The sequence below is a fragment of the Thalassophryne amazonica genome, chromosome 13 (assembly GCF_902500255.1).
Source record: "Thalassophryne amazonica chromosome 13, fThaAma1.1, whole genome shotgun sequence".
Lineage (NCBI taxonomy): Eukaryota > Metazoa > Chordata > Actinopteri > Batrachoidiformes > Batrachoididae > Thalassophryne > Thalassophryne amazonica.
Window position 1 is genome coordinate 13,930,189 of NC_047115.1, and position 12,767 is coordinate 13,942,955.

General features: G+C 38.7%; 1 protein-coding gene across 4 annotated transcripts in view; it reads left to right on the forward strand.

Annotated features, from left to right (window-relative positions):
• Positions 1–12,767, forward strand: part of wdpcp (WD repeat containing planar cell polarity effector) — a 169,878-nt gene that overhangs the window by 108,888 nt on the left and 48,223 nt on the right. For all 4 annotated transcript variants that reach the window (XM_034184980.1, XM_034184984.1, XM_034184983.1 and 1 more), the window contains 2 exons: positions 377–500; positions 9,812–9,875. In XM_034184980.1, the coding sequence (XP_034040871.1) occupies positions 377–500; positions 9,812–9,875 (188 nt within the window). The remainder of the gene's footprint in view (positions 1–376; positions 501–9,811; positions 9,876–12,767) is intronic.

Below are 12,767 nucleotides of genomic sequence, written 5' to 3' on the forward strand. Positions count from 1 at the left end.
ATTTCTTTCTGCAGTAATAATTTAGCGAGTTGACAAAATTGTTTCATATTGCATTTATGAGTAATATTTTTGTCTTTGCCCTGTAAGCAGCTGCTATGTGACTTGAAAAGTTTCCACAATGTAAGACTTCATCGAAGTACACTTGTCCTAAAAATCAGATCACATGATTTTGACATTGAATGAATCTAGGAACCAATGGTCACAAACAAGTTTTTGTAGGTGTAATATTAGTTAGTCAAAATATTGTGGTATTCCAGCCAGGATTCGGCATAAGAACTTTATCGAGAGAATCTGATCAACATCAGTCAGTGTCTGTAATCTGTGATTGTGCTTGTTCTTTACTGTTGTGGTTTTTGTGTTTCTGTTCTGTGCATAGCACAACTAGAAGCAGCACTCAGTGTATTTTATGCTCCACCTGTTCCTCTTCCTGATGCTGTGATTTTGGGGTACAGGGAACCAGTAAGCAAGTACGCCCACCGCTTTTTTCACCATCTCCTCAGGTAACTCCACCCACTCTACACGGATCCTGTATTCCTAAAAGTGCAGCAGGTATCTGAAATAATCTTACAAATGGTGGGACAATCACCAAATTTGGTTAAAAAAAATATTTCTTTAACAGTCTTTTGGTAAAACCTCACAGGCTACTCAGTTTTCCAACACTGAAAAAAGATGGAAAATGGCCACCATTCTGGTATATTGAATTGCACAGAATCCTACCATGTGGGCCAATTTGCTTGATTTTGGTGTGCCAAAGTAGGTTTTTGACTACAAAGAAGTAATGAGGAGGGATGTTAATTTTCTTTCCCTGTCCTTTTTTCTCTTCTTTTTTGAAATCCGGACTTTGATTTTTTAGGAAAGACATATTTTATTTCAGCCTAAACACTAGGGCTGCAACTAATGATTATTTTACTAATCAGTTCATCGGTCGATAATTTTTTCGATTAATCATTTTGTTTTTGGGTTTTTTTACTTACATGTGAGTTTTGCCATTATTTCTTTAAGTGAGTTATTATTAAAAGGCCTTTATCACGCAACGTCAATGTTTGAGCTTGTAACAAAGTTATGTTATATTCTCATCAAAAACAAAGCTGTGTTTTGTTTTATTTTGCACATACATACATCACCGACACACCACAAACAGATTTCTATCAGGTTTTACCCGATTATGAGCATTTTTAGATGCCTACAGCAACTATTTCAACCACTGACAACATATTACAGCAAGAGTCCACGAAAGACCTTTTTAAAGACCTGACTAAAGTGTAATATGTTATATTTAATAAGATATTTTCATGAAAAAAAGACACAAATATGCAGTTTACTGCATTTTATTTTTTTCTTGTGTAAAAACAGCTTAGATGTAGTTTGACCAAAACAAACTGTCATTAAACTTATATAAAACAGGGATGAAGTGGAGTCACTAGGTGTGCAGGAAACAGTTATTTATTTCTATATTTATTTATTTATGCTCATTGTTTATTGGTTTAATCTTTTCTGTTTTCTTTTAACAGATTCTTCTTGTCCGTTTCTCTGAAACTGTATTGTGGCATTATTAGTTATTATTACTATTATTGTTGTTGTTGCTATTATTATTATTGATATATAAATAAAAATAAATGAATAAAATATTACAATTTGTAATACATTTGACTCTTATGTCAACAAACACTGAGCCATGAATTATACAGAAAACAAATGTGCTGACAGCTGCAACAGCTTAATGCTAACTTTAACATTGAAAACACCATAGACATACTAACACGTTAGCATCGGCCCCGTTTTTAAGTTATAAAATACATCTATCAACTATTTCAGAAGGCCATAACAGGTCAGATTAACATAAAAAGGTAAGTATTACTCACAGACATATGCTCTTTGGGGTTTTAGTGGGGAAAAATTAAGATTAAGCGAAATAAAGCAGTGAATCAACAAAGCACCAGATCGAAGCACTGCTTCGATTGGTTCAAGGTTCAGAGCAAAGCCGCGCTGCAGAAACTGTTGATGGAAGAAATGAAACATTTGCGGTAAAGCAAAGTTATTTAACAAGTAATTGATGACTAAATTAGTTGACAACTATTTTAATAATCGATTAAATTGATTAGTTGTTTCAGCACTACTAAACACCTCCTCTTTCTCTCAGATCCCGTTTGGGATATGTGTGTGTGTGTGGGGGGGGTCGCCTGTGCACCTGGACTAAACCATTGTACAACTGTGCAGGGTTGGGAAGGGTCCTCAGAGATCTTTCAGTATTATTGTTAGAGCAGAATTATGTTTTGCAGCATTTATACATTCATTCTAATTACATTCTTTTACAACATGAATTGTATGGTCATTAATAACATGCAACACAAAAATGTATTTAATGCCAGTTTTTTGTGTTCCCCCCCCCCCCCCCCCCCCCCCCCAATGCTCTGGGCCCTGGGTACATAGTACCCTTTACCCCCCCAGTCCGACGCCCCTGGTTGCTGCCATCCAACAACATACCAATCAATGTGTCCAAGTCCAGCAATTGCTCCAGAGGCTGTGGTGTTGGTGTGAATAGTGATACCGACAGGCCCGAGTGCACTTCTGTTATGACCGCAATGCAGATGCCGCGCACGCACAATACAACCGCTCTTGCCGCCACACGTGCACGATGCATTTTCAATACATGTGTTACACATCCGTGATTGTTCGTCATATATTCACTATACATTATTAATATATCCGTAATTCATACTGAGAAATTTGTCATTGGTGGCCAGTTTTGTTGTGGACGATAACGAACGCCCGTAATTTGTATACTCAATTCATGCGCAATTAATCCTCTCAGTGGGACCAGGCTTTAACAATGAGTGCACGGCCAGTCTTATTATAATATTTAGATATATTATTGTTTTGACAGTGGTACATTTTCTGTTTTCAGGTGTGCACATGCGCTGTACGTTACCGCCTGAATATGAACATCACAATGATTTATCAGTACATATTGGGTGGACAAGAATTCTAAACAGTATTCTCACATATACTTGTATAGTGACTGCCACTTCATGTGTTACATTGGGTGTGATGAAAGCATTTATAATACCTATAAAATAGTGTAGTAGTTGCTGCCCAGTTTTCAGTCTGAGGTGAGGGGGTTGGTGGCATTGTGTAGAGAAGATAAATTATTGCTCAACTTTCATAGATAACAATATTGTAACATGTAACTTGCGAAAATAACAGCCAAAAAGCTATTTTTACATTCCCATTGTCCATTGAACCAAAACCGTCATGTAATTAAACAGGCCCACTGGTTGACTGCCGGCACAACCCACTTCAGACTTACTTGGATTGGGGTGGGGGGTGCACACTGAAAAGTACCTTCTTTTTTTTTTCTCCATATATGCCGCTCCACATACATGCTCTGGCAGCATTTATGGCTTTACACATTTGAATTACCTCATTTCATATTAGTAATGCTCTAAAATATCATCTGCCTCACCTGTGGGTACAGCGCTGGGATTCATTACATCTTTTTGTGAAATTGATACCTTTTAAAATGCACAAGTTACTTCCCCAGCCAAGGCCAATGCCCATTTACAGGTGGTTAGACTGCAGTGATGCAGATAAAATGTCTCATGTAGGGTGACTAGGAATCAAACCCAGGACTTCTGGACAGCAGCACACTCGGCATGCTGAAGTAATGCTGCTTGAGTTGAGACATAGCTTCTGGAGTTGCAAATTTGGATCACACATGGTTGAAAAGGTATGATCTGATGCATGTCATCAATATTAGGCAAATCTGTATACGTATACTGTAAATATGAGATGAATTTCCATACCAAGCATGACAGCCATCTTGGAAAATGTCTGCTATTTTGAAATTTTGAGTGGCCTGTGGGCATTTTCATGAGTATTATTATTTTTATTTATTTTTTAATTAGATGTGATGCTTGTTCCGCCATTTGAAAGATTCAAATATTGTGTTGTCCACAACACTATAATGGGATCTCCTGAAGTGAGAGTGGTATTGAACAAATCTTCAAACCTGAGTTAATTAAATATATCCAGAAGATGTGTGAACGGTGTGTTCCTTCTTCAGGGTGAGCATCAGTAATTTCAAATAAAAATCCATAAATCAGATTTAAAGGTTATTTTCATACTTATTTTAAAGAAATGACACTTGGTGACCAGTGATGCCGGTAACGCGTTACTCTAATCTAACCACTTTTTTTAGTAACAAGTAATCTAACGCGTTAATCTTCCGACTCGTCCTCACCTCTTAAAGCGCGGTGACAACAGCACACCTGCACTGAGCTTTACAAATACATTTGTATGCTTTTTTTTTCTCCTTTATTTAGAATTCTGAACTGAGCCACTCTGTATCTAAAACAGCTGATCCTCTGCGACGCATCAACAACTAACACTATTTTCCACTCAAATGCACCTAAACTCTCTTACTGAGGATCACATGTTGTGAAAATGCAATAAAAAATTCTTACCTGTAAATCTGGTCATGTTTTCTGCATAAATAAATGTTATCTATTCTTTGTGCTCAAACGCCAAAGCAGGGGCGAATCCAGATGGAATGGGGGCATGGGGCAAGGATGTGCCCCCCCCCCCCAACAACACCCCTAGATTAAAGGTCCAGTTTTAAAGCCTTTTTTTTAACTACAACTACTACTTATAATAATAATAATAATAATTTTGACAAGTAAAATGTTTAGAGAGAATTTAAATGTTAGAAAAATGTTAGAAAGAATTTAGTAGTTACATTGCAGGGGTGGTGGCCAAGTGGTTAATGCGCTTGGTTTCAGTTCAGAAGGCTCCGGGTTCAAATCCCACCCCTGCCACATTTCTCCATGTAACGTGGAGTTGCGTCAGGAAGGGCATCCGGCGTAAAACCTGTGCCAATTCAACATGCAGATCCACCTTGGATTTGCTGTGGCGACCCCGAGTGCAAAACAAGGGAGCAGCCGAAGGGACTTACCTTACATTTATAAACCTGGTCTTGTTAGAAGAGACGGCATCCATCCCACTTTAGATGGAGCAGCTCTCATTTCTAGAAATCTGGCCAATTTTCTTGGATCCTCCAAACTGTGACTGTCTAGCGTTGGGACCAGGAGGCAGAGCTGTGGTCTTATACACCTTTCTGCAGCTTCTCTCCCCCTGCCATCCCCTCATTACCCCATCCCCGTAGAGACGGTGCCTGCTTCCAGACCACCAATAACCAGCAAAAATCTATTTAAGCAAAAAAATTCAAAAAGAAAAAATAATATAGCACCTTCAACTGCACCACAGACTAAAACAGTTAAATGTGGTCTATTAAACATTAGGTCTCTCTCTTCTAAGTCCCTGTTGGTAAATGATATAATAATTGATCAACGTATTGATTTATTCTGCCTAACAGAAACCTGGTTACAGCAGGATGAATATGTTAGTTTAAATGAGTCAACACCCCCGAGTCACACTAACTGTCAGAATGCTCGTAGTACGGGCCGGGGCGGAGGATTAGCAGCAATCTTCCATTCCAGCTTATTAATTAATCAAAAACCTAGACAGAGCTTTAATTCATTTGAAAGCTTGTCTCTTAGTCTTTTCCATCCAAATTGGAAGTCCCAAAAACCAGTTTTATTTGTTATTATCTATCGTCCACCTGGTCGTTACTGTGAGTTTCTCTGTGAATTTTCAGACCTTCTGTCTGACTTAGTGCTTAGCTCAGATAAGATACTTATAGTGGGCGATTTTAACATCCACACAGATGCTGAGAATGACAGCCTCAACACTGCATTTAATCTATTATTAGACTCTATTGGCTTTGCTCAAAAAGTAAATGAGTCCACCCACCACTTTAATCATATCTTAGATCTTGTTTTGACTTATGGTATGGAAATAGAAGACTTAACAGTATTCCCTGAAAACTCCCTTCTGTCTGATCATTTTTTAATAACATTTACATTTACCCTGATGGACTACCCTGCAGTGGGGAATAAGTTTCATTACACTAGAAGTCTTTCAGAAAGCGCTGTAACTAGGTTTAAGGATATGATTCCTTCTTTATGTTCTCTATTGTCATATACCAACACAGAGCAGAGTAGCTACCTAAACTCTGTAAGAGAGTTAGAGTATCTCATCAATAGTTTTACATCCTCATTGAAGACAACTTTGGATGCTGTAGCTCCTCTGAAAAAGAGAGCTTTAAATCAGAAGTGTCTGACTCCGTGGTATAACTCACAAACTCGTAGCTTAAAGCAGATAACCCGTAAGTTGGAGAGGAAATGGCGTCTCACTAATTTAGAAGATCTTCACTTAGCCTGGAAAAAGAGTTTGTTGCTCTATAAAAAAGCCCTCCGTAAAGCTAGGACATCTTTCTACTCATCAGTAATTGAAGAAAATAAGAACAACCTCAGGTTTCTTTTCAGCACTGTAGCCAGGCTGACAAAGAGTCAGAGCTCTATTGAGCTGAGTATTCCATTAACTTTAACTAGTAATGACTTCATGACTTTCTTTGCTAACAAAATTTTGACTATTAGAGAAAAAATTACTCATAACCATCCCAAAGATGTATCGTTATCTTTGGCTGCTTTCAGTGATGCCGGTATTTGGTTAGACTCTTTCTCTCCGATTGTTCTGTCTGAGTTATTTTCATTAGTTACTTCATCCAAACCATCAACATGTTTATTAGACCCCATTCCTGCCATTATTTAATGCTTCAATCTTAAATATGATCAACTTATCTTTGTTAGTTGGCTATGTACCACAGGCTTTTAAGGTGGCAGTAATTAAACCATTACTTAAAAAGCCATCACTTGACCCAGCTATTTTAGCTAATTATAGGCCAATCTCCAACCTTCCTTTTCTCTCAAAGATTCTTGAGAGGGTAGTTGTAAAACAGCTAACTGATCACCTGCAGAGGAATGGTCTATTTGAAGAGGTTCAGTCAGGTTTTAGAATTCATCATAGTACAGAAACAGCATTAGTGAAGGTTACAAATGATCTTCTTATGGCTTCGGACAGTGGACTTATCTCTGTGCTTGTTCTGTTGGACCTCAGTGCTGCTTTTGATACTGTTGACCATAAAATTTTATTACAGAGATTAGAGCATGTCATAGGTATTAAAGGCACTGCGCTGCGGTGGTTTGAATCATATTTGTCTAATAGATTACAGTTTGTTCATGTAAATGGGGAATCTTCTTCACAGACTAAAGTTAATTATGGAGTTCCACAAGGTTCTGTGCTAGGACCAATTTTATTCACTTTATACATGCTTCCCTTAGGCAGTATTATTAGACGGTATTGCTTAAATTTTCATTGTTACGCAGATGATACCCAGCTTTATCTATCCATGAAGCCAGAGGACACACACCAATTAGCTAAACTGCAGGATTGTCTTACAGACATAAAGACATGGATGACCTCTAATTTCCTGCTTTTAAACTCAGATAAAACTGAAGTTATTGTACTTGGCCCCACAAATCTTAGAAGCATGGTGTCTAACCAGATCTTTACTCTGGATGGCATTTCCCTGACCTCTAGTAATACTGTGAGAAATCTTGTGAGAAATATGTAGGACTGCCTTTTTGCATTTACGCAATATCTCTAAAATCAGAAAGGTCTTGTCTCAGAGTGATGCTGAAAAACTAATTCATGCATTTATTTCCTCTAGGCTGGACTATTGTAATTCTTTATTATCAGGTTGTCCTAAAAGTTCCCTAAAAAGCCTTCAGTTAATTCAAAATGCTGCAGCTAGAGTACTGACGGGGACTAGCAGGAGAGAGCATATCTCACCCGTGTTGGCCTCTCTTCATTGGCTTCCTGTTAATTCTAGAATAGAATTTAAAATTCTTCTTCTTACTTATAAGGTTTTGAATAATCAGGTCCCATCTTATCTTAGGGACCTCGTAGTACCATATCACCCTAATAGAGCGCTTCGCTCTCAGACTGCAGGCTTACTTGTAGTTCCTAGGGTTTGTAAGAGTAGAATGGGAGGCAGAGCCTTCAGCTTTCAGGCTCCTCTCCTGTGGAACCAGCTCCCAATTCAGATCAGGGAGACAGATACCCTCTCTACTTTTAAGATTAGGCTTAAAACTTTCCTTTTCGCTAAGGCTTATAGTTAGGGCTGGATCGGGTGACCCTGGACTATCCCTTGGTTATGCTGCTTTAGACGTAGACTGTGGGGGGGTTCCCATGATGCACTGTTTCTTTCTCTTTTTGCTCTGTATGCATCACTCCGCATTTAATCATTAGTGATCGATCTCTGCCCCCCTCCACAGCATGTCTTTTTCCTGGTTCTTTCCCTCAGCCCCAACCAGTCTCAGCAGAAGACTGCCCCTCCCTGAGCCTGGTTCTGCTGGAGGTTTCTTCCTGTTAAGAGGGAGTTTTTCCTTCCCACTGTTGCCAAGTGCTTGCTCACAGGGGGTCGTTTTGACCGTTGGGGTTTTTCATTATTATTGTATGGCCTTGCCTTACAATATAAAGCGCCTTGGGGTAACTGTTTGTTGTGATTTGGCGCTATATAAAAAAAAAGTTGATTGATTGAGTTGAAACACTGTAGATTAGAAATTACTTGTTTTACTGTTACAGTGCTGTCAGAAGTTAAATATGAGGTCAAGAAAGAGGTCTTTAGTTTACTTTTTATAAAACAAGTATTTATTTTCACTGAAGTCAAGAAAGGGTGACTATAAAGTGAGTTTTGGCAAAACAAGTATCATTGTCATGTTGAGGTGGCAGAGGGTTGTTGTCGCCAGCTGGGGAAAGTAACTAAAAAAGTAGCTAGTAATCTAACTTAGTTACTTTTACAATTGAGTAATCAGTAAAGTAACTAAGTTACTTTTTCAAAGAGTAATCAGTAATTGGATTACTTTTTCAAAGTAACTGTGGCAACACTGTTGGTGACTACGGTCATGTGACTCTGCACACGCAGCACCAATACAGGAATTTTACTATCTTTGTGTGTGTGTGTGTGTGTGTGTGTGAAACCATTAGGAAGTGGAGTGACTTTTTAAAAAATGTTTTATGACATCCATGGAAAAGAGAATTTAATGCTCCCATTTAAAAAAGAAAAATCAAAAAGCGCTTTTGAACTTCATCACGCGCACTGATGCAGCTTTGAGTCATTCATGAGGCAAAGCGCCACACGTGCACCTGTTTGGACTGTTGTTTCATTTTCCTTTCTGCTATGAGAGCCTTTTGAAATGGCTGTTTGACTGAAATAGACCCCGTTGTTCCCACACACTGCTGCTTATAGCTCTCCATCCTACAATTACCTCCCATTCTCCCTCCCTCCCTTTCTCTCATTCTTTCCCTCTCTCCCTCTGTCTCTGCAGCAGAGCACTGGTGCTATTTGGCATCCCTTCTCCTCTCCCCGCTTATCGCATACCTGCATTCTTTTTTCTCTGCATCAACATCAAATGGAAGTGCGCACCCCCACCCCCACCCCGCACCTCCTGTCTTTGCTTGTGTTTATTTGTTTCATGTTTGCTTCACAAAGAGAAGTTTGGTGTGTTTTGTTCTAAGAGATAGTGCTTCCTCCTTTCTCCCTCTCTCTCTCTCTCTCTCTCTCTCTCTCTCTCTCTCTCTCTCTCTCTTCCAGCTTTAATTCTGGATAATACGAAGGGTGCTGGCTGCTCACACTTCACTTCACTAACAGCTTCACACACAAACATTTCTGTGGATGGAAAAAGTGTCGGTCTGTGTATGCAGATCTAAGGGATAAATCTGTAATAGTGACCTATCCATCAATTCCCTTACCTGTAAATGTTCATCTAAAATGAGGATTTTTAGATTGACTGCTTTTTTTGTCACTCAGTCAGGATGATGTCTTATCACTGCACCTCTCCTTCCTCTGCAGATACCAGCGCTTTGAGAAGGCCTTCCTTCTTGCTGTAGATTTACAAGCCAAAGACCTATTCATGGTAAGTAAATAGTAAAATTCATGTAAAGTATCCATTTTTGCAAAATGTGACATCCAATTTGACCAAATAATTATCAAAGTTCCAATAAACCCCACTATGGGATCTGTTTTAATTCAGTCCACCCAGGGATTAAGCATTTTGCTGACATAAGAATTAATGCATAATTACTCAAACCAGATAGTATAATCAAGTTTGCAATATTGCTTAAGATGTGTCATAATTTTACACTGTAAATTTAGAAAAATATGCTTAAAAACGCGGGCACGTCTCCACGCAGTTATAAACACAAAAATACGTTTTGTTTGTACAGAACAATTAATAAAGGGCATGCAGCATGTCTTACACAATTAAAATTAATTGAAATGTAAATGTATGTGACAGACAGAAAGAAAAACAGGCATTGTTATAGTTGATTCTTAAATTATATTCACTGAGGTTTCTGTCCTGTTGTCTTTGGGAATGTTCCACAGTTTGGGGCACAGGTGGTGAAAGCTACTTTCACAGTGACTCTGACAGTTTAGAAACATTGGAATTATTGTAAATAACAGAAGATACCAAAAAAAAAACCTCTGAAATGTAAGAATGTTCTCAACCATTTAGAGCATTGTGAAGTGATACTCTAAAATCCTGTTAAAATGTATTTTGAATACAGTGGTAGCTAGTGGAGTTCAGTTAAAGTTAAAGTGAAGCTGTCTGTATTTTTATCTTTAGTAGTTATCTGACAACGGTATTAAACAAGTCGCTCAGTCGCCTTTTTTTGTTGGTGAAAAAGCATTGCAGTAGTCTAATCTTCTGAAGAAGAAAGCATGGCTCAGCTGTCCAGCATCTTGTTCGCTAAGACATGTACCTACTTATGTAATTATTTTTAGTGAAAGAGCTGTTTTCACCTGCTTCTTTATTGACTGACATTGTCTGGAGGATTATTCAAACTAATGAACCTGAGGGAGGTTGAACCTTTTTCAAAAAACATGATGAAAAGGTTCACCCTGGCCTGCAATGGAAGCCACATGACGCTGGGGCCGATGTAGAAAAAGGAGGGTATCGTCAGGATATTTTCTTACTTACTTTCTTGCATTCATTTACTCTACATCTATTCAGTGTTCAGTACTGTCAGATTTAGCCAGTTGGCTAATTTACTTTTGTTGTCTCTGGGCTTGTTGGTGTCAACTGCTTAATAAGTGTAGAAGAGTAGAATTTAAAATTTTAAAGAATATTTACCTCCTCCAAGGAGATAGTGTTTTCATTTCTGTTTTTCTGACTTTTGGCAGGATTATGTAGAAAGTAAATAGCCAATTTTCTTGAAACTTGGTGGAAGAGTGGGATATCAGTTAAGGAGGAAACAATTAACTTTTGGAGCAAATCTGAAGAGGGCATATGTAAAGTGCTAATATCCAAAAGCAGATGAGATTTGCTTCGAATCCAGATAACAATACAGATTTTCTGGAAGATCATTCCATTATCTCTTCATTAAAATGCTTAAATATGCACTGTCTTGCAAAGTTTTTAAAAAAGGGGGTGGAAAAATTCATTAATATTTACAGAGGTAAATAAACATAAATTTTGAAGTGGGAAAAATTGAGTGGTGCATCCCAGATTTTTATTTATTTATTTATTTTTTTTGCAACTTCAACAAACAAAACAAAACTTAAGAGAATGTGTACCTGTTGGAGCACTTCAAGTGTTGGCACGTGTATATGCTTTCTCCTCGATGTGGAATTTTACCTTTGGTTTCACCATAAAAACATTTTTTATAATAGAGCCGCCATAAGTAATGAACACTCTTCAACACCTAGGCCGTTTTTCTTAAAGAGATCATTTCTACCCATTTAGTTTTGACTTTGAACATATTCAAAATCAAAAGTTGTAAAGAAAAAGATGCTGCAATAACATTCTTTTGTAGGGCGGTATGCATTTTCAGAGGCCCGACGTTCACGCCCAGTCACCCAAAATGACAGCTGGGCGTGAACGGAGGGACGCAGAAAATGCATGCTGCATGACAACAGCGTGTTATTTGCATTATTATCACTTTTTACTGAGATACACAACACGTAACGCGTACATAAAAAGTTGGCTCACTTAACTCCTGCCGCCTGGTGCGCGCGCTGCTGTTGAAATTCAGCAGCGCGTCCTCATCAAGCTGGCTGCTGCTGTTCATTGTCGACCTTCCATGAGAAAATCATCCGGAATATCCATATTGGGACCAAAACACACTTCTTGCCTTTTAATCTTTTCCTCTGTGGACAGTTTTTTTTTTTCCCCCTCTGCGGACAGTTCTTGGGCTGCGTGCGCGCTATGATGTCCTTTGTTTACGCACAGCGGGCGGGTATAGCCAGATACCGTCGACGTAAATCTACGATACTGGCCTAGCAACACCCCGGTAAAGTGATAATAATGCCCAATATACTGTCCTCTTTGGGCCATTAACTATTCCTAACGAACCAGCGATATTACAGTATTAACAATGGCACCACCTATGATTTAGGTATTAGTTGATTGATTATTAGAAATATTTGCTCTCTTTCAGATGAGTTTGCTGTACACTCTGATTGCTACCTGCTTCCCCAACGGGTTTTTTTTTTTTCTCATTCATTGTTACACCCTCACTTGTTGCCTTCATTTGCACGTCTTGTAACTGGTGCATGCACATGTCTGTGTGTGCATGTCAGAGAGCAGGTGTGATCTCAGTATGGGCCCCTATCTTTTCACAACCTCTATGGCCTCGGCTCAGCCTTTTCCTCTCCTCTCATCTTCCCTGTAACTCATGCTTTCTTCCACTCCACGCTGAAATGCTCTTCTGTGTGTTTGACCCCCTTTTTCATGGGGCCCTCTTTGCTCCATGCTTCACCAACACCCTAGATGTTAACACATACACACACACACACACACACACAC